The sequence below is a fragment of the Hemitrygon akajei genome, chromosome 10 (assembly GCF_048418815.1).
Source record: "Hemitrygon akajei chromosome 10, sHemAka1.3, whole genome shotgun sequence".
NCBI classification, from domain to species: Eukaryota; Metazoa; Chordata; class Chondrichthyes; order Myliobatiformes; family Dasyatidae; genus Hemitrygon; species Hemitrygon akajei.
The window spans coordinates 146,389,012-146,412,029 of NC_133133.1; the positions used below are offsets into that span (position 1 = coordinate 146,389,012).

At 42.7% G+C, this 23,018-nt stretch overlaps 1 protein-coding gene across 4 annotated transcripts in view; it reads left to right on the forward strand.

The window, feature by feature from the left end:
• The window catches only part of wnt5b (wingless-type MMTV integration site family, member 5b), a 136,361-nt gene that overhangs the window by 77,239 nt on the left and 36,104 nt on the right, over positions 1–23,018 (forward strand). For 3 of the 4 annotated variants that reach the window (XM_073059269.1, XM_073059270.1, XM_073059271.1), the window contains exons 2-3: positions 21,276–21,424; positions 22,304–22,551. In XM_073059269.1, the coding sequence (XP_072915370.1) occupies positions 21,276–21,424; positions 22,304–22,551 (397 nt within the window). Of the gene's footprint in view, positions 1–19,793; positions 19,814–21,275; positions 21,425–22,303; positions 22,552–23,018 lie in introns of those variants that run through there. The other variant, XM_073059268.1, reaches the window with a different exon arrangement.

The following is a 23,018-nucleotide window of genomic DNA, read 5'->3' on the forward strand; positions in this document are numbered from 1 at the left end:
AGTATCACTTAAATGAGTTTCCTATAAATATACTACATGGGCTTGTTCTTTTTTCATTTTGGATAAAATTCTCTTACGTTTGATTGGATTTAATAGCCCATTTACATTAAAAGAAATGAATTTTACCTTGTCCTTAGCCATCTGTATTTATCTGTCAATGTATCATTGAAATTAGAATAAAACTTAATCAATCTACTCCCTGAACAAATAAGAACCAAGAAACTCAAATAATAACAAAAATGGCAACTTACATGTGATCCCAAGGCTGAGGTCTCTAGTAAATGACCCTCTGTTGAGCTAGAGGAAATGTCTAGCTGTGGGGGAATAACCCCTCCTACTTGTGAGTTGAGGGCCCCCATTGCAGTATTCATAAAAGTCGGTGAACAAATCCATTACACAGAAAAGATTTCCCTGTGTACTCCTCCTATATGTACATATATATATACACACACACACACACACAAATATATATACATGCATACACATATACACACACACACACACACATTACACACATACACATATATGCACACATATACATTTATTCTCATTTTGGTGGGGAAAAAGGAGTAAGTGAGTGAATAAAGAATAACAACTAAGTAATATAAAATCCACATTATAATAAGTATTTCTCGAGATAGGTATATCACCGTGTACTTTTACTTCTGTTTAGCTTCTCAGCATTTTTAAAGCTAGCCAAACCTTACGGCTCTTCTGAAAGGGGTGAGGACTGTCTTTGGGAAACTCCCAGTCTCTTCCTGATATGTTTCTCTCGGCTTCCTCCCGTCTCCTGCCTTCTTGATTCTCGCACTATTTCCCAAGCCGAACGAGACAATTCCTCAGCCAGGCTTTCTTTCGTTTTGGTCATGCTGATGGATAACCCTCTGGCCTTCATGTCTGTAGTCGCCTCTTCCACTGTCTGATACAACCGCGTCCCGTTGCCATAAAACACTCGAAGTTTAGCAGGGTATGGATTTTGAAATCTAATCTTATTTTGCTTTAGCACTCGCTTTACTTCGGCGTATTCTTTGCGTTTCTGGAGGACCGCTGGGGGGGGGGGGGTAATCTTGATCAAAATATATTAATTTATCCTCTAAAAACACTCTCTTCTTACCCCAGGCCCTTCGTAGAATCTCTGCCTTGGTGCTGTACCGAAGGAATTTAATTATAATTGAGTGTGGCTTTCTATCCTGGGTAGGTTTTGGGACTAACGCGTGGTGGGCTCTTTCGATTTCCAGCTTCATAGCCGGGGGAAGATCCAGCGCGTCCCGCAGCAACTTTCCAACAAACTCCGTCATAGACGGGCCCTCCGCTCCTTCGGAAATGTTGTAGATTCTGATATTTTTCCGCCATGATCTTCCCTCCAGATCAAGCAGTTTACCTTCTTGCTGATGTATGATTTTTATTGTCTTGCTCAGTGTCCGTTCCACGTTTTGAACGCGATCTTCCACCTTCTCAATGCAAGTCTCTGCCACCGCTATTTTTTGATTAACGCTGGCGAGCTCGGCCTTAATATCACGGAGCTGCTGCTTTATATCTTTCTGGACCTCCATTATTTCTTTCAGGATTTTGAACATATTCACTGCTTCGACTGAATGAAAGCACATCCTTTCTTAAATAAGGAGCATAAAACTGCACACAGTATTCCAAATGAGGTCTTACCAGTGCCTTACAGAGCCTCAACATCACATCCCTGCTCCTATACTCTATTCCTCTAGAAATGAATGCCAACATTGCATTCGCCTTCTTCACCACCGACTCAACCTGGAGGTTAACCTTAAGGGTATCCTGCACAAGGACTCCCAAGTCCCGTTGTATCTCAGAACTTTGAATTCTCTCCCTATTTAAATAATAGTCTGCCCGTTTGTTCCCTTCCAAGTTGCACATAGTTCTGACTTGGAAAATATTCGGGAATTTGAGATACGGATTACAAATTGATGAACATTTGGAGAACCAAGGGATAAGGGTTAGTGCAGAAAAGTAGTGTTGAGGTAAGAGATCAGACTTGGTCTCATTGAATGATGGAGTAGGCACAGAAGGGAAACTGAGATGTGCCTGCATCTGTTAGTGTCCCAGCATGATCTTAGGATCTTGATCCTTCAGCTCATTACCGAGCTGTGGGAGTGCTACCACTGGATGTACTGGAGGCTCCCCTTCACCCTCACAGTGGATAATGGTGATGGGCAGGAAGTGCTGGCTTTGCTTAGTGCCAAGGCAAACACCCTGGAAAATGCATTTCAAAAAATCTTCCCTTTCCTGGGCTTGGGGGTTGTAGTTCACCAGTATTTAGATATTTCAGTAAATCGGAAAGATCAGAAATCGGTAGACTGTCTTTGAGCTTCAGAAATATCGGCATGTATTACCCATTTAAACTCTTCTCCGTTGTTGTACCTGCTCATGAGCTAAAATTCTCCCAAAATACATTATTTGAATGTTTTAGTGTACACAATAATCAGAAACTGCATTTACAAGCAAATAATTTATTTCCAGGTGTTTTAAAGGTACTGCAAAGTTAAAATTATAATTATATAAGTATTAAAAATTCTTTGCAATTACAATGGAAATAATAATGCTACTGGTAGTTAATTAGAGCTGTCATTAGTCTTGGAAAACAATGGATTAGTAAAGATCTACTTCCTTGGTGAAACTTCACCTGTGAGTCTGTTAGGAGTCATCTACTATATCCAGTCTCCCGGTGTTGCTTCCTGTATATTGGTGAAACCTGACATAGATTAGGAGACCACTTCACTGAGCACCTTTTCTGCCAGAAAAAGCGGGATCTTCCAGTAGCCAACCACTTTAATTCCACTTCCCATTCCCATTCTGATGTGTCAGTCCCTGGCCTCCTCTACAGTTGCAATGAGGCCACACTCAGGTTGCAGAAGTAACACCTTATATTCCATCTGAGTATCCTCCAACCTGATGGCATGAACATTGATTTCTCGAACTTCCAGTAATCCACCCCTCCCTTCACCATTCTCCATTCTCATTTCCCTCTCCCACCTTATCACTTTTTCTTTCTCCCATGGCCTTCTGTCCTCTCCTATCAGATTACCCTTTCACCCGCCCTGTATCTCTTTAAAAATTCAGCTTCCCAGCTCTATACCTCACCCCTCCTCCCAGCTTCACCTATCACCGTGTGCTTCTTCATTCCCTCCCTCACCTTCTTACACTGATTCCTCACCCTTTTTTTGTCCTGTCCTGATGAAGGGTCTCGGCCTGAAACATTGACCGTACTCTTTTCCATAGATGCTTGTTGGCGTGCTGAGTTGCTCCAGCATTGTGTGTGTGTGTGTGTGTGTGTGTGTGTTGCTTGAATTTTTAGCATCTGCAGATTTTCTCTTATTTGTTTATGTTAACTTCATTGTTTCAGCTGTGATAGTTTGGAAACAGATCATCTGGAAAAATGGACACCTATCCACATTAATCCCATCGTCCAACAGTTTCATTTCCATGGCCAAATGATTCAAGTGCTTACCTAGCCTCTTCATAAATGCTATCAGAAACTTAGGCTGAACCATAACCAGCTAAAAGACTGGAGTTCACCTGAATCAGAATCAGCACTGACTGCGTTAGAGTATAAACAGTTTATGTTTATGTTCAAATACTCCCAACAGCTCTGAAGGTTTAGTTTTCCAACACACTTATTCTTTTGTTCCTGTAAATCTCTCTTTATTTCTCAGTATCTTCTAACGTAGGTGTACACTCAGTGGCCACTTTATTAGGTACACCTGCATACCTGCTTGTTAAGGCAAAAATCTAATCGACCAATCATCTGGCAACAACTCAAAGCATTAAAGCATACAGACACGGTTAAGAGTTTCGGTTAACAACACACACACAAAATGCTGGTGGAACGCAGCAGGCCAGGCAGCATCTATAGGAGGAAGTACAGTTGACATTTCGGGCCAAGACCCTTCGTCGGAGTTTCAGTTGTTGTTCAGACCTGTCGGTGCCAGACGGGGTGGTTTGAGTATCTCAAAAACTGCTCATCTCCTGGGAGTTTGGCACACAACAGTCTCCAGATTTTACAGAAAACCAAAATACGTCCAGTGAGCGGAAGTTTTGTGGGTGAAAAGGCCATGTTAATGAAAGATGTAAGAGGAGAATAATCAGATTGGTTGAAGCTGACATGAACAGCTACAACAGTGATGTGTGGAAGAATATTTCAGTATGTACAAGTGGATGGGCTACAACAGCAGAAGACCACACTGATTCCACACCTATATCTAGCAAAGTGGCCATTAAATGTATATTATGTCCTTTCTTTTCTCTGACTGTATTACATTAACAAGTAAACTGGACAGCAACAGATTTAGGGAAAACAACTGAAGCTCTTGGCATATATTAGGTATGTGGTTATATGGAGAAACATTTTAGAACTTCTTATTGCACTTAGTATTCAGGAAATCCAGGGGCGGAGCCAGCTACTGAGAATTGCAAATGGACCTCTGTTGACAGCAGGTTACTCTTGGTGCCAATGACCTCAGATCAGTTCATCAGAAGACTTGTCCAATATTTCATGTCACTTGTTTCCTGAAGGTTGAATGTGCATCAACTTCTAAATTCCACCCATCATCTTTTAAAATTAACAGCAAGCAGCTGTTATTCTAATGTAGGTACTGTTGATTCAGACTCTGGCTCACTTCCCAAAATACAACTAAAAAGAAATATATTCAATAGAAGCTGAAAAATCCACTGCAGTAAGATGAGCCTTTGGACAAATAATTGTTGAAATGGTTCGTCAAAAACAAAAATAGTTTATCAAATGAATAATCTTCTTGAGATAGTGGAGTGAGGTGACATCAGGCCTGAGTGGGTTCTGGTTTATGGACTAAGGTAAAGTAATGGTGACTTTACCACAGGTGCCAAAATGGAACCCTCTCTCAAGTCTCTCTGAAGAAAATGTTGCTCCTGGCTTTTTATGGAATCAATACTAAGATTTTTTTTTTCTGGGAGAAATAATTTTCAGCATGTTTAGTAGCTAAAATGCAGGACTGGGTACCTTACCACACAAAAAATATTAGAATTAATGTTGTCATCCAGCATTTCTGACTGCCCTAACAAAATTCTTAACTTTAATGCCTGTTTAATGTGACATGAGCTAACATGAAATTGTACTCTCCTAATGACATTCACTATCTACATTGTAATTATATCCAGTTGTGACAATGATTCCTATATTCCTGGTGGAAGATAACTAGAATTCCTTTGGCTTGTCAGGTTTGAAAGGTTTGAGCTAGATAATTTGACATCTAAAACTTCAGGGCAATTCAATAACTGACTGTTCAGACCAGCTTATTAATGTGATTTTGAGGGTTGAATCTGTCACTGTGTATTGAAAATATATGGCTCGGGGTAATTTCAAGTAACTTCAGTACCTACAGTTTCAACATCTGGATAAGTGCAGTATCTCTATGGGAGGATGTCCTTAATGAGCAAACAGAAGTTTTCACTGTGTGTATTTTTCAGTTCTGTTTGTACTCGTTGAGCCATAGTAACAGATTTTGCACATTCTAATGGAAGGAAAATGCTGAATTGAGCTTCCCTCATACATTGGAATGACATTCACAGGTTTAAGATAATTGAAAAATGGGTTAGTTATAAATAATAAATAAATTGGTGTTTATGAACTGTTGTTGGGTGGTATCATAATGGTGTTTGAGTCAAGATGGTGCTGAGCTTGTCATGGTCCGGTCTGTGAAGTCCGCGTTCCGGTTCACGGTCCAGTCCGTGGACTCCGGACTCCAGGTCTTCTGGCTGTCCCTTGTTTCAGTTGGGCTTAATCATAGGCACCTGATGCTCCTGTTGGGACTGGGAATATAAGTGGCCCTGGGTTTGCGTGTAGGGGCTGGTTTGTCTTGTCAGTATCCTGTCCTTACCTCTGTTAGGTAAGCCAGGCTGTCTTTGCTGTTACCCTGAGGCTGGACTGTTCCCTTCCCTTCCCCTTCTTTTTGTAGGCCAAGGCTCTGTGTTCTGTGTTCCTGTCTCCCAAGACCAAGTCTGAGCTTCATGTCCTCATCCAGTTCTGGTCCCACGTCCAGTCCTGTTGCCTTGCCACATCTTGTCCTCTTCTAGATCTGGAGTCTGAGCCTGAGTCAAGACCCAGATTCTGGGTCCCTGTCCAGTCTCTGGCTCAGAATCCTTGTCCAGGTTCCAAGTTCCTAGTTCCTCATCCAGGTCCTGCTTTCCTAGTCTAGTCCTAGCCCAGGCCCTGTATCCTAGTCTCGTCCAGGGCCTGTGTCTTGTCCAGCGTCATTTCTTCCCCACTTCCCTTGCTTTCTTGACACACCTAGTCCTGTCCCTAGTACTTCAGTGTCTGTGTCTTGCATTTGGGTCTGCTCTCAATGCCCACCTTATGACGGAGCTGTCATGGCTCAGTCTTAGTTGTTTGTTTTTGTGTTTGTAGGGATGGTTTGGGGGAGAGTGTGGGGAGTTGTAGGTGAGGTAATGGTTTAAGGACAGGCATAACTGGGACTAAAGAGTCATATGGGGCAAGGGCCTGTATTTGAACCCCAGGGTGGACACTCCCCATGGTTGTATGTCAGTGATCTGGAGGTTGGATCTGGTTGGGTCAACAGGCACCAAGGAGACCAGCAATCCATAGGTTGTCGAATTCTGAGTTGGAGGCCCATTTGCATGGGAGTCACGAGAGCCAGTAACCACTACCTCCCCACGGTCCACCGGGATCAGAGGCCCGAGGTGCCCTGTGGTCGAAGGTCAGCAATCCTGGAGGTCGGGCCGGTTGTAATCCAGAGGCCAAGCCCATGATCAAAGGTCACAGAGGTTGGCAAAGTCCAGAAGGCAAAGCTGAAGGTCATATATGGTAACAGGTGAAAGGAGAAGCCTAGAGCTCAGTGAGACCGGGGGTAGAAACCCAAAAGGTTGAAGACCGAAGTCAGAGGATCCAGAGGTAGAGGCCTGAAGGTTGAGTCTGAGCGTCTTGGCCACAGAGTGGAAGTTGGAGGCCTGATGGCTGCAAGGTTTGAGAGTCCAGGGCCAAGCACTGGAGGTCCAGAGGTGGCCTGTCCTGGGGTTTGAAAGCCTGTGTGTGTGAGGGGCAGGGAAGATAGAAAAGAGGCATATTTTGCAGTGGTTGTTTTGTTTTGTTCTGTTGTTGTTCCTGCTTTTGTATTGTATTGAACATTGTGGGCATGCTATATTGGCACCGGAATGTGTGGCAACACCTGTGGGCTGCCCCCAAGCACATCCTTGGATGTGCGGGTTGTTAACGCAATGATGCATTTCACTGAATGTTTCGATGCACATGTGATAAATAAATCTTAATCTGAATCTTTTGGAAGCAATTTACATAGTTGCTTGAAATAGACAAACCTTAATATTTATGCGAGACTAAGTAGGAGACTGGGCTTATGGCAGGCAACTGGTAATGGAGAACGCGATGGGAAAGAGCCTCTTTCTTTTCACAAATATTCTATCCCAACTCCAAAACTAACAAAGCATCTTGTCAATGATCATTGAATTGGCCAAAACTTAAATATGTTATATGGAATTGTAATCTATCATAAATTATCCTAGAAGTACAGACATACTTGTCTACGAAGCAATGTCTGTGAAATCCATTGTCATGTTAAATCATGTGGTGTAAATAAGCCTGCAGCTAGATTCTACACTTAGGGAAAAAATGATGAGAAAATACTTACTTTAGTGACTATATTATATAGTTTAGCTGTAGAATGTTACTCTCTATTTTGTAGGCTATTGACTATATTATTATATATAGTTGCTGATCAAACTTAATTGATTGTTGTAGGTTCTTGCAATATCATGCCACTGAAGAGATATTGTTGTGAGTTTGTCTGTCATTTCTTCTGCATTGTGAGGTAGTTTAATTTCCTGCATATACTGTTTCCAGTTAATTTTATGAATGGCTCCAAGCAATGAATCACACACATCTGCTAATATTACCAGGAGTAGATAACAAATGTCTTTGTTATGGTAGGAAAACTATGTGTGACAAGTGCTAGTTCAAATCAGTTTCCAAGCTCTTAATGAAAAAAAGTATTTATGCGTTCATGAAATAACTTTGACAACTATAACACTAGATAGTGCAGCAATTTCAGGACTCTTGATTCCAATTGCTTACGGTGGTTTTATTGCAGTTGTAGATTTGGAAAAGTCTGAATATTGTTCTTACCTTAGACAAAAATTTTGTTTGTCAGTGTGTGAACACACAGGCAAGTGTTTGAGGAAATGTTGCATTTATTACAAAATTGTAGCTGAAAGAGTTTTTAAGAAGTCAAATTTAGAAATACAAACTGTATTTGCAGGGAATCAGGAAAAGAAACCCAGAAAATACTAATAACCATCTGTATGCATGGAGAGGGAAGAACAGAATTTATATTTCAAGTCAATGATCTGAAGGTGACTAAGCTGAGACACTCTACACATGCAATAAAACTGCCAGGATTATACTACAGGTATCGTTGGGAATAGTCACAGCTACTTCAACGTAGTGTAAAACAGTAATATGCTGCTCTCTCCAACTCACTCTGTAGTCAGGAAATAACTGAGCTCTGCAAATTCACACATTAACATAAACCCACTTCTACCTCGTATCATAATGCTAACCTTTAGAAAACAACTTACAATTTGTTGATTCCTTTCAAAGCTTAAAGAAAGAGGGATTCAAACATCGGTTTTTAAGTTCTGAAAGTTGGTTGAGTACTGGTTATAAGTGATATTGCAAGTGTGATAACACAGTGATCTGAGCTGCTAAGCTTCAGTTGGACTTTAAAATAAGTCAAAGTGCAAAATAATCCAGTCTTAAGTATAAACATCTAACTCACTTTTCAGGTCATCATATATAAAGAATACGTGATTCTGATGTTAGGGTAGTTAAATTTCATACAAGATTATTAGAATTGCTCTAGTTGCTGCACTACATTCACTCCAGGTTAACAGGGTGAAGTGTCTACTGTAGTTCATTTGAAGTCCGCTGTGGTGAAATCAAGAGGACGTCAGCCACATCAAATCTCTGTGTGCTTTTATTGTGTGATTTTATGATTGGTGCGTTGATCACTCTCGAATGTATCGTAACAGACTCTAGTTGACAAGATAAGGTATAAGAGTGATAGTAGTTAGTTTCAATTTAGGCAATGGATGGGGTGAAATTGTTGACATTCGGATATCCATTAACTTGTGAGCAAAGTTTGGTAGATGTTATTGAATCTAAAGAAATAACCATTTTAGTTTGCTGCAATTGTTAAGATGCTGCAGGTCTCAGCATATTGTTTGTTTGTGTCCATATCTGTGTACATACGTGTCTGTATTTATGTGTCATTTGTAAACTTACTAATTATGTTACCTACACTTCCTTCCAAATTATTAATATGAAGGACCCAACACTAATCTTTGCAACATACCGGTGCTTACAGATTTCCAGACTGGTATCCACTGTCCTGCCTTTGTCAGTCCTCTTGGCCACCTCAATAAAATTTGAGACATGATCTCCAATGAGCAAACCCACACTGACTATCCGTAATCAGTGCTTGCCTTGTCAAATCCTGTCCTTCAAAATCCCTTCCAGTAACTTTCCACCAGTGATATGAAGCTCAATAATATCCATAATTCAAAGATAGTACAGGTAAGTGTCAACTCTTTGCATACACAACGCTGGAAGAACTCAACAGGTCAGGCAGCATCAGTGAGAAAAGAGTAGCCAACGTTTCGGGCCGAGACCCTTCATCAGGATTGGGGGGGGGGGGGGTGGGAAGAGAGGGCCAAAGCCCAGTAATAGAGATAGGGGAGGGGCTAGGGCCTAGAGGTGCCAGGTGGAAAACCAATCAGAGGAAAGATAAAGGGGGGAGGGGGAAGGGGATAAGCATGAAAGAACTGTAGAGATAAAGAAGCAGAAAGTTGAAAGGGGGGAGAGAGGCAGAGAGGGACCTGGGATAGGGGAAGGGGAAGGGGGAGGGAATTACTGGAAATTGGAGAATTCAATGTTCATACCACCAGGCTGGAGGCTACCCAGATGGTAGCTGAGGTGTTGCTCCTCCACCCTGAGTTTGGCCTCATCATGGAAGTAGAGGAGGCCATGTATGGACATATCTAGATGGGAATGAGAGGCAGAGTTGAAGTGGGTGGCAACCGGGAGGTCCTGTCTATTGTGATGGACGGAGCGTAGGTGCTCGACGAAGCGGTCCCCCAATCTGCGTCGGGTCTCGCCGATGTAGAGGAGGCCGCACTGGGAGCACCGGATGCAATAGACGACTCCAGCAGACTCGCAGGTGAAGTGTTGCCTCACCTGGAAGGACTGTCTGGGGCCTGGAATGGTGGTAAGGGGGGAGGTGTGGGGACAAGTGTAGCATTTGCGCTTACAGGGATAAGTGCCAGGTGGGAGTTCTGTGGGGAGGGACGTGTGGACCAGGTAGTTGCGGAGGGAACGATCCCTGCGAAAAGCTGAAAGGGGTAGGGAGAGAAAGATGTGTTTGGTGGTGGGGTCCTGTTGAAGGTGGCGGAAGTTGCGGAGGATAATGTGCTGGATCCGGAGGCTGGTGGGGTGGTAGGTGAGGACAAGGGGAACACGGATCCTGTTGTGGTGACGGGAGGATGGGGTGAGGGCCAAAGTGCAGGAAGTGGAGGAGATGCGGGTGAGGGCATCTTTGATGACGCCAGAAGGGAAACCACGATCCTGAAAGAAAGAGGACATTTGAGAAGTCCTGGAACAGAAAGTCTTTGCGTGCAGCTCCGATAGGAGTCATCAAATATTCCTATTTAGAACTACTACAGTGGAAACCCACAGTCACAGATATGGGTACTTCATCGTTTAAGACGTATAAAAATCTATCGATCCCCAAAATCGATTGACCCTGGATGGCAGATTCAGATCCCAAGTGCTGTTTCCCCTTTATGCAAACAGAATTGGGGAAGTCTACAAGTATGATTGAAACACAGGCCTTAGACCCCCAACTCCCAACCATCTTGATGGCAAAGGTGCAGTCTCTGGAAAATAAAATTGAAGATCTCAGAGTAAGTTTGCCATGTCAGAGAGACATTAGGGACTGCTAGGTACTTTGTTTCACAGAAACATTGCTCACCTCCACCATTTTGGACACAATGCTGCATTCTGATTCTTCTCTATTCTCCACAAGGACAGGTCAGTTGAGTCTTTTAAAAGTAGAGGAGGGAGTGTATGCTTCATGGTACATGGATGTGATGGTTCTGACTCAGTCCTGCTCAACTGACCTGGATCGGCTAGTGGTCAAGTGTTGTTCATTTTATTTGTTGAGGGAATTTTCTGCCATTATCCTTCTAGTGATGTACATTCCACCTCTGGCCAACATCAGGCAGGTACTGGAGGAGGTGAGCACCATAATCAGCAGTAACGAAACAGTGCACACTATCAGTGTGGGAGATTTCAATCAGGCCAGCTTGAAGAAGTCTTTGAACAACTACCACCAACATATCACCTGTGGAACCAAAGGAGCCAACACACTTGACCACTGCTGTACCACCATCTAGATGGAGGAGCACTCACAGGACTGCTTTGAGTCAGTGGACTAGATGATCTTCAGGGATTTATATTCGGATCTGAATGAATATGCCACGTTTTCACCAACTTCATCAAGACCTGTGTGGATGAGTGTTTGCCTTCATGTACATACCAAATATACCCAAACTAAAAGCTGTGGATGAACTAGGAGATTCATATTCTGCTGAGGGCTAGATCTGTGATGTTCAAGAATAGTAATCCAGAATCATACAAGAAGTCCAGGTATGACCTATGGAAGGCTATTTTAAGAGCAATAAAACAATTCTGATTGAAGTTAAAGACAGAATCGGATGCACATCGGCTCTGGCAAGGTTTGCAGGTGAAACCCAGGTGTGATGAATGTGTGCAGGTGAATGGGTGTGATGCTTCAATCCCAGAGGAGCTCTATGCCTTTTATGCACACTTTGAAAGGAAGAATACAGCTACACTTGTGCGAATCTCTGTAACATCTAGTGACCCTGTGATCTCAGTCTCGGAGGTTGATGTCAGAACATCTTTCAAGAGGGTGAACCTTCACAAGGTGTCAGGCCCTGATGGTGTACCTGGTAGGGCACTGAAAGCCTTTGCCAACCGACTATCTGGAGTGTTCAAGAACATCTTCAATCTCTTATTACTACTGTCCAACCTGCTTCATATCACCCCCCAAGAAGAACAGGGTGAGCTGCTTCAATGACTATCACCCAGTTGCACTCACATCTACTGTGATGAAGAACTACAATGGATGTAATCTCACCGGCAATCCAACTGGCCTAGATTCATTTAGACAATAGCAATACCTATGTTGCTTATTGTTTATTGATTACAGCTCAGCATTCAACATCATCATACCCTCAGTACTAATCAACAAGCTCCAAAACCTGGGCCTTTTTTTATCTCTCTCTTCAACTGGATCCTTGACTTCCTCATCAGGCAACCACAGTCAGTGCAGATTAGAAAATATATCTCGCTGACAACACTGGCACACCTCAACGATGCATGTTTAGCTCATTGATTTACTCTCTCTACATCCACAATTTGCGTGGCTAGGCAGAGTTAAAATGCCATTATGAACTTTCTGATGCACAAATCTTCCAATATAACTCGGAGTCCTGCCATGTGCAGAAGTTCGCTGATGACACGGCCATAGTGGGGTGTGTCAGGAATGGACAGGAGGAGGAGTATAGGAAACTGATACAGGACTTTGTGATATGGTGCAACTCAAACTACCTGCGTCTCAATATCACCAAGACCAAGGAGATGGTGGTGGACTTTAGGAGATCTAGGCCTCATATGGAGCCAGTGATCATTAATGGAGAATGTGTGGAGCAGGTTAAGACCTACAAGTATCTGGGAGTACAGTTAGATGAGAAGCTAGACTGGACTGCCAACACAGATGCCTTGTGCAGGAAGGCACAGAGGCGACTGTACTTCCTAAGAAGGTTGGCGTCATTCAATGTCTGTAGTGAGATGCTGAAGATGTTCTATAGGTCAGTTGTGGAGAGCGCCCTCTTCTTTGTGGTGGCGTGTTGGGGAGGAAGCATTAAGAAGAGGGACGCCTCACGTCTTAATAAGCTGGTAAGGAAGGAGGGCTCTGTCGTGGGCAAAGTACTGGAGAGTTTAACATCGGTAGCTGAGCGAAGGGCGCTGAGTAGGCTACGGTCAATTATGGATAACTCTGAACATCCTCTACATAGCACCATCCAGAGACAGAGAAGCAGTTTCAGCGACAGGTTACTATCGATGCAATGCTCCTCAGACAGGATGAAGAGGTCAATACTCCCCAATGCCATTAGGCTTTACAATTCTACCGCCAGGACTTAAGAACTTTTTAAAAGCTATTATTAATGCTTTTTGAGATAGCGATTTAGATGCATATCATATTTTTTACTGAGTTAAGTATTGTATGTAATTAGTTTTGCTGCAACAAGTGTATGGGACATTGGAAAAAAGTTGAATTTCCCCATGGGGATGAATAAAGTATCTATCTATCTATCTATCTATATTGTTGGCAGAATTTAAGATGGTGACAAGGAGGCGTATAGGAGTGAAATAGATCAGCTGGATGGGTGTCAAAACAACAACCTTGCACTTAACATTAGTAAGACCAAGGACTTGACTGTAGACTTCAGGAAGGGGAGATCAAGTGAACACACACTAGTACTCATCAAGGGATCAGCAGTGGAAAGGGTGAGCAGTTTCAAATTCCTGGTTGTCAACATCTCTGAAGATCAGTCCTGGTCTAACATATTGATGCAACTACAAAGAAGGCACAACAGCAGCTATATTTCATTGAGAGTGTGGGGAGACTTGGTATGCCATCAAAAACTCTCACAAGTTTCTACAGCTGTATCATGAGTAGCATTCTAAGTGGTTGCATCACCATTTGGTACGGAGGGGGCACTGCAAAGGATCAAAAAAAGCAGCAGAAAGTTGCAAACTTTGCCAGCTCATCATGGGCACCAGCCTCCCCAGCAGTGAGGACATCTTCAAAAGGTGATGCTTCAAAAAGGCAGCATCTGTCATTGGGATCCCCATTAACCAGGATGTGCTGTCTTCTCATTTACCATCAAGGAGGAGGTATAGGAGCCAGAGGACACAGACTCAATATACTGTGCTCAGTTTTGGTCACCTCACTACAGGAAAGATGAGGAAGCCATGCAAAAGGTGCAGAGGAGATTTATGGGGATGTTGCCGGGATTGGGGAGCGTGCCTTATGAAAACAGGTTGAGTGAACTCGGCCTTTTCCCCCTGGAGCGACGGAGGATGAGAGGTGACCTGATAGAGGTGTATAATAGTGGTCACCAACCTTTTGAAACTCAAGATCCCCTACCTCGGCCTTAATGAAAGGCAAGATCGACTCCAAATCGATTAGTTACACGCATGCGCATCGGGGCAGAAAAGACCGGAAGTAAAACCCCGCAACCTGGAAGTAGAAATAATGTATGAGCACCAGGGGTCACCATCCTTTTTTTGCACCGCGGACCAGTTTAATATTGACAATATTCTTACAGACCGGCTGACGGGGTGGGGTTAAACATGACGGGAATACAGCGATACTCGAAGCAGGTTCCTTATGTCCAGTCTATTCTGCAATTTAGTTTATGTGGCTCTCAGCACTTACCTGCTGTCCTGCTTGCTCACGTTTTTAACGCGGGAAAAAACAGCGGGTTTGTATTTAAGTGCAGGGTGCTTGGACTCAGGGTACCGATGCAGTTTTGAGGGCTTCATTGCCTCATTAGACAGCTTCCCGCCCACCCACCCGCCACCTTGGCCAGGTGCGTCTGTTCCCGTACTGGGGCCGCCACAGTCGCAGTCCGGAGAGAGCAACCGACCGAGCGAGGAGTGTGACAGGCCCGCACCAGTCCCCCTTGTAGGACCTATCGGCCGACAAAAGTTTGTTTCAGTAGATCTCAGCGCGGTAGCTGCTCTGCTACTTACGGAACCCTGAGCCCGAAGTAGGTCGTCTGCGAATATCTTAGTACCGGGTTCCCCATGAACATTCGGTGTGCTAAACAGGTTCAGAGGCAGCGTCCATCTGTCCGCGCTCCAGGCCGGTAGCAACGGCACTTCTCGCCGGCCGAACGAAGCAGCTGGTTACCCGAGGCCAACCAGTGATCCCTGACGCGCTTGGGTAATGACCTCGCATGGGTTCAAGTTCAACAGTGGGCGTGACAGGGAATGAGGAAAGGTGCAGCTGACTCGTACTGTTTCCTTGCGGCCCGGTGGTTGGGGACCAGTGCATGGCAGGGGAGCTACACGCATGCGCACTGGGCAGAAAGAACTGAACTAAAACCCTGCAACCCGGAAACAATCTCTCAACAGTATTTGTGTATTTATTTTTCTTTTTTTTCGGGATCTACTGGAAAGTCTCAAAGATTGACTAGTCGATCGCAATACGCAAGGGTTGGTGACCACTAGTGTATAAGATGATGAGAGGCATTGATCGTGTGGATAGTCAGAGGCTTTCTCCCAGGGCTGAAATGGTTGCCACAAGAGGACACAGGTTTAAGGTGCTGGGGAGTAGGTACAGAGGAGATGTTGGGGTAAGTTTTTTACTCAGAATGGTGAGTGCGTGGAATGGGCTGCCGGCAATGGTGGTGGAGGCGGATACGATAGGATCTTTTAAAAGACTTTTGGATAGGTACATGGAGCTTAGAAAAATAGAGGGCTATGGGTAAGCCTAGTAATTTCTAAGGTTGGGACATATTCGACACAACTTTGTGGGCCAAAGGGCCTGTATTGTGCTGTGGGTTTTCTATGTTTCTAATATTTTAGGAACAGCTTCTTCCCCACTGCCATATGTATTTCCTTGATAATGCTGCTTTCTTGTGGAAGCACTCAATGTAAGTTTGTTCACTGGCAAAGAGGGATATTGGGTTCTATTCACCAATTGCTGTAAACTTTTCCATTCCTGGACATTATCTTTTTTCATACCAGGCTAGTCTGCAACCAGTTAGGATCATCTCCACTGTATATCTACATAAATTTGTTAAAGTTTTTGTGACATGTTGAATCTACAACAATTTTCAAGCAAGTAGAGGCACTGCCATGCTTTCTTTGTGATGGTACTTCCTCATGCAGGTCCCATGACAGATCCTCTGCTATAACACTAAAGAATTTAAAGCTACTGCCCCTCTCCACTTCTGATTCCCTAATGAGGCTCGTGGACCTCAGATTTCTTCCCCCTGTAGTTGATAATCAGCTCTTTAATTTTATGACGTTGGGTGAGAGGTTGTTGTTGTGGCACCATTCAACCAGATTTCCAACCTCCCTCCTTTAAGTTAATATGTCACCACCTTTGATTTGGCCAACAACAGTGGTGGTGTCAGCAAACTTAAATATGGCTTTGGAGCTGTACTTAGCCTCACAATCATAGGTATAAAGTGAGTAAAGTAGGGATTCCCTTCTCCCACACTCTAACAGGAACTTCAAAGTTTATAATAAATTTATTATCAAAGTATAAGATTCATACTACCCTGGGATTCATTTTCTTGCATCCTGCTTGTTTGCCCTGTCCTCTTCTCATCTCACATTTAAAAACCTCACATATGCCAGATAACCTTTTCCTGCTGACAAATTTACCCAATCAACCTTTGAAAGTCCCTGTCCAATGTCATCACAAGTAACCTTGCCTTTACTTAGGACATTAACTTGTTGACCTATCTTTTTCCATAATGATCTTGAAGCTAGTAGTATTATGGTCTCTCACTTACACATTAGCCCGTTGTCTAGTCGGGCCATCTACACATAACTTCAAAAAACTTTCCTGGGCACTTGACATTTATTGGCCCACCTAATTCCTTAGCATTATGGCAGTCCTGGTCAATAGCAGGAAAGTTAAAATAATGTACTATAACAACCCTATTGTTCCCACACCTATCTGCAGTTACCTTATTTATATGCTCCTCTGAAAGAAATTATCAAATGAGTTCTTAAGATGTTAAACTTTGAGTGGATTTTTAATATAACAAGAATAAATACTGTATTAAGTGACAAAAATAATAAATATTAATTCGCCTCATTAATGTACAATGTGCTGTTTCTTGTACTCCTCCATCCTTCTCAAGGATGAAACACCTGTTTCAAGGATGTTCATAGTGGGGCAGTCTGATAGTTGAAGCGCCACCCTGTGGTATTATTTGCAAATGAAGACATGAGTACTACAGTCCAAGAACTGAGATCAGACAATTTGCAAATTAGATGGCTGTGGGGTTTTCATCAACTGCGTTTATAGTCTGGTGGTGAAATGTTCAAATAAGATACTCAGTAGAGGAAGACTGCAATACTAAACATCTCTTAAGACCACTTACGTAAATCAACTCAGAGATTTTTGAGATGTATTTATTGAACATAAAATCAATTTTTAAAAAACTTCCTGTGATAGACTGTGCACCGTTTACAGGGTCAAACATCATAGTTGATGTAAAGTGATTTTCAATAGATGAATTGAATGTCCATTCAAAAGCTACTGTAATGAATAGAAGCACAGCACATCAATTGCTCCCCTTACTTGTGCTATGGCTCATAATGTGTATCTTCAATTTAGTACCCTGTGCAAATGTTTTGCAAAAGTCCGGACTATAACTTCAATCTGTCAGTTGTAATATTGACTTGAGTTGGAATATAATTAGATTTGAATTTAATACTGCTTCAGGAGATAATACAGTTATGCTTATGGCTATATGATACTGACTTTTCATGACTTTTTGTACACGGTTTATCTTTGCATATTCTGGAGTATCTTCATGGAATTTTTTGACATTAATTATAATTAATGAAATAAGTTAAGCATGCAGGGGAACAAAAGGATACCAGTTGTTTCTGAAGTAGCGCTAAAGGTCTGCTCCATTGACCCAGGGACATGAGTTTGAATCATTCGCTGATAACTGACAGTTTGAATTCAAGTAAACATTTAAAACATCTAAAATCAAACAAAAGCAAGTCTGTGTGATGGAAACCATGAACCTATGAATTTACGTTCAAAAACTAATCAGGTTTGCGAATGTCTTTCAGGGAAGTGTCCTGACATCTTTACCAATTGGCCAGCATGCAACTTTAAGCCCACCAATCTAGTTGACTCTTAATAGCCTTTCTAGCCAATGGATAATTAGGAATGGACGACAAACGCTGTCATTGCTGGCAATGTCCATACTCGTGACTGAGTACATTTTGTAAAAATGTCATTTTGTTTGATAGAGCACAATGATCACATTACAGCAAATGCAGAGGTATTGCCAAGAGGTATTTCCAGAGTCATGGTGACTCTGGAAATTCAGTTAATTAAATAAACAAGAAATGAAAATACATGCTGAACAATGTCACATTTTGTGTAAAGTTCCATTGGTTCACTAGGAAAGGAAATTTTTACCCAGTCTAATCCATGTATGACAGCAAGAAATACCCTCTGAAATGGGCTAGAAATCCCCTCATTTGCTATATAGGTCCACTACACATATGAGTCAGAGCTCCAAGCACATTTTCAAATGTGATGAAGGTTTCTGTCACTCCCTTTCATCTGGTGAGCTACAGACCACTAGATGAAAATATTTTTCCTCATCTCTTCTCTAATCCTTCTACCAATTATTTTAAATCCCCTTGGTTTTTGACTCCACTAGTAAGGGAATTAGATCCTTCCACTTCACCCCATTAAGCCTATCATAATTTTATACACTTTAATTATTTCTCCCCCAGCTTTTTCAGTTCCAAAGAAAACACCCCCAGTCTATCCTCAGCAAAAAATTACCAGCCCTGACAACATCATGGCCTGTCTCCTCTGCACTCTCCCTAGTGCAATCACATCTTTTCTGTAACACAGTGATAAGTGGCAAGTGATGTTCATGCCTCAAAAAAACCCTTCTCTAATAAGAGGGAGCCCAACCACCAACGCTTCTATGACATTGCCACCACTGGATCCCCGCTCGGTAATTGTCCCAGATCAGAATTGCAATTGTACCAGCCATGCTTTAATATAGGAGCCAGTGAGAGGCTGAACGTTCTGTGATGACATCATCTGAGCACCCCATCCACCTGCCAACAAATACCTGGCGTAAGGCAGGAATGTGTGAGAGCTTGGAGGAGTGCCCTTTCAACACCACCAAAATAACTAAATATGATTAAGGACAAAGCAGTTCCTGTGAACACCTTAAATATAATCTTCATTACCTATGGAAACACATAGAATATCAAATATAAGATGACTCCAGCATCTCACCAAGGCTGTTTTTGGCACCATCTCCAAAACCTACAGCCCTGGGTACCAGCAAGTTGTTTCTGAGTTCCAGATCTGAGATGGAGGTGTGTCACCTTCCACGGAGATGAGTCAAAATCCCCAGCGCATTTACTCCATGGCTGTTGAAAAACAATTGTGGATGGGCAATAAATGCTGACCTATACCAACATCACAGGAATTAATAAAAACATGAATTATGCTGTTAAATTAAATGGAACTGGAATGGCGGCGATAGATCCCTTGGTGAATTGGATTTTTATTTTGCTCCGTGGCTATACTTCAACATCAGGCGCTGGCTAGTTGTCATGATTTGGAAGAACAAGATTTTTGATAGCTGGCTTTTTAAAAAATGTAATTAGACTGCATAGACATCTTGGTATTTCAAGCAATCCGCGTGACGTCTGGTCCTCTTAATGTTAAATATGAACACTGAAATGAACTGTTTGGGGAATTTAGATCGTTTTTCTTTCTTTCTGGGTCACTGCTAGGCTGGCGTTTGTACTATTTTTGACAGTAAGGTCAAAAACATCTGCTACCCAGGCGGAGGTCTGCACGGCATGATTCTGGATGATTGTACGTGTAGTCTGCAGGTAAGAGGAGCTGAGAAATATTGGACGCTGTCTCTGGTGCTTTACTACCTCATGATCCGGTCTAGGCATCTGGTAAATTAAATTTTGGGAATTTGTATTGGTCTGGCTCCCGCTGCTGGTGGTTACTGTATCTAAGTCGCTGGTATGGCAGAAACTGCATTTATGTCACCGTTAGATAGTGGAAAGTGTGAATTAATGCCATCGGAAGCGACAGTTTACGTCTTCACCTCAATAAAGTTTTGTCCGTGATTTCTCACCATCAGCAAAATCTGGGCAGACTAGAAATGTTTAGGATTATAGCGCGAGATTTACAGGAGTTGGTGGGGGATGGAGGTGAATACATTCAAGGTCCTTTAGAAGGGGGGTGTGACTATTGTTGCGATTTGCTGGCTGAAGGCGCCAGGCTATTTCCGAAATGTCCCTGCATAATAATACAATGTCATTGAGTGGAATCTGCAGCCCGCTCTTTGATCACTTCAGCACCCTTCTCAAAGGTGAGCACATACCGCCTTTTGGAAATAATTTCATGTTCGGAAAATCTGCTTTTCATCAGCTGATGTTGTTTCATTCCCGGGATAATAATCGCGTGGCGCACCGTTCAAATATCTTGCATTGTCTTTATATTTTCCAAATTGACGTTTTTTTGCCTAATGAATTGCAGATGTTGAATGATATTTCAAATGTGAAACCCGTGTCTGAAAACTGCTGATCATTCGGTTATAAAACGAATAACCTTGTGCATCAATCTAGTATAAATACTGTTTGAGTAAAACTTCTGTTGGATCCTTTACGTGTTCCCTTTCGACCATTCAGAATTTTAGTTGTCCCATAAGTTTATTGACAGCAAATTTCTATGAAGTTTGTTGAACGGTTTAACAGATGGGAAGGCGCTTTTCTTGGACGGGCTGTGGTATGCTGGTGTATCATCCTCCAACCCCAGGATGTCGTGTTTGTACAGCCCACAATCTGTATCCATTTGGTGTTTGGTTAACACTGGTGGTCGAGACCCACTCGGGGAGAATGCGGTCGTTTAGTTGGCTGCTGTTGGTGGATTGTCGCCCTCCCCCTCCCTCTTCGCCAGACCACAACATAGCTATATGCCTTCTTTTTGTTGCTGAATAGAAACCTCTCCGGGCTTCGGAGGGAAGACTGATGATTAAAAACAAGTTCGTTTCTCTTTAACTTTAATGTGTAAACTTACTTTCAGATGTCAGACCTGAAGATAAATTCTTCCCCATTTATTGTAATAGTCTGACCAGTCGGAGTGAGGAGATGGAGCCTCATTAAAAACTCTTGACTTCATTAGGGGAATCGCTAGGATTCAACCAGATCCTACAGCCGCTATTTGCAAAGCAAGAAATATCGACCGATTTCCACGGGGACTCCAACAAGTAACTCGAGTATCGCGGTGGTGTGGGTCTAGCCGAGAGCTGGGCTGATTGCTGTTGATTTTTATTCACAGAGTGCGGTGGCGGTGCGATTACTGGCCCAGGGAGCGCTCCATGCAGGGTTCACCCCGGCCGGTCTCACCATGACTGGGCTTCGCCTTGTGTTGGCTGCCGCCTTAATATCCAGTTTTTCCCAGAGTCTGGTTCAGGCAAACTCCTGGTGGTAAGTACCTCAATATTTTGTACTTTTATTTATTCCTGTCCGCCCACTCAATTCAGAATGGTTTGAGCGTCATGGTGCACTTTAGTTCATCTCGAGTGATGGGTGGAGGGGAACGATGGTGTTTGATGAATATATGTGATAATAAAGAACAACGTGTTAGATATTGTGGAACTTTACTGTAATGAAGGGAATTTGGTGAATCCCCACTTGAAGGAAGATATGGAATTCAAAATTGTAATCAATCCATATGTATAGATAGTTTATATCGTTGTCTAAATTGAGTTGAAAGAAGAATTCACAACAATGCTGACGTCTCAGACTTTTGACACTTAATAACAACGTTTAGCAGAGTATTGTCTCATGAACACAACCCGTTAAGAATACTATGCAATATGAATAAGATACTTCCAGTCACAATATCGATAATAATTTGGCACAGCATACAGTATCTTCGAAAGTACGTCGTCCAAGAAATGGAAAATTTAATCTATAATCGATAATTTCAAACTGGCTCCTTGAAATGAAAAATATAATTTTCTTAAGATGAATAGTTTTCTCCTTTAAGTAAGCTTTAAAGAATTAATGAAACTGATGGTTAGTGCTTAATTTAACTGCGTTCCGCTTAATGGTTAAAATAAAATATTTGAAGTCATTAGCGAGTAAAAGCTTTATTCGAAACGTCGACAGCGCTTCTCCTTATAGATGCTGTCTGGCCTGCTGTGTTCCACCAGCATTTTGTGTGTGTTGTTGTTTGAATTTCCAGCATCTGCAGATTTCCTCGTGTTTGCGCCTTATTCGAAGAAGCTCGAAACAAGTTGATCCTATTAAAAATGCCAATTCTCTTGAGTTCCCTAATAAATCTTTTTAAACCCACTGTAGGTCTTTGGCTATGAACCCAATTCAACGGCCTGAGATGTATATAATTGGCGCCCAGCCTCTCTGCAGTCAACTGAACGGCCTGTCGCAGGGGCAGAGGAAATTATGCCAGTTGTACCAGGATCATATGGTTTATATTGGAGAAGGGGCAAAAACAGGCATCAGAGAATGCCAGTACCAGTTCAGACAGAGGCGATGGAACTGCAGCACCGTAGATAACACCTCCGTGTTTGGAAGAGTAATGCAGATAGGTGAGACTTTCCACTTCGGCACATAACAAAAGAAGCTTCTTTTGAAACAAAAGTTTAGCACTCAAGTGTTAGATCCGTTTCGATCGTTCTCTGAACAAAAGTGAAGCCAATCCTTTTCTCTGGAAGCGCGACCTGCGAGTCATTAGTCCTTGCCGTCTAAGTTTATAGTAAGGTGTCGCCTGGATGCATTGTCCCAGCCTTTTTGAAATTCAATTATCCATTCACAGGGTTTCGAGAAATCTGGGACTACATTGATGTTACCGACTCGCAGTATAATAAATGGAGGTGTCAGTCAGGGGGCTGGGAGAGAATGGAGCCAAACGCCATGTGCAGAGCAGATGGATTGGCAACTTGGCTTGATTTTAGACCGCTACACTCTTTATCAGTTTCTTTCTCTCTCTGGCGATGGGAGGGGAAGGGGTTACTTTTGTTTATACAATGCGCTTAGATGTGACGCCACTTGTCAG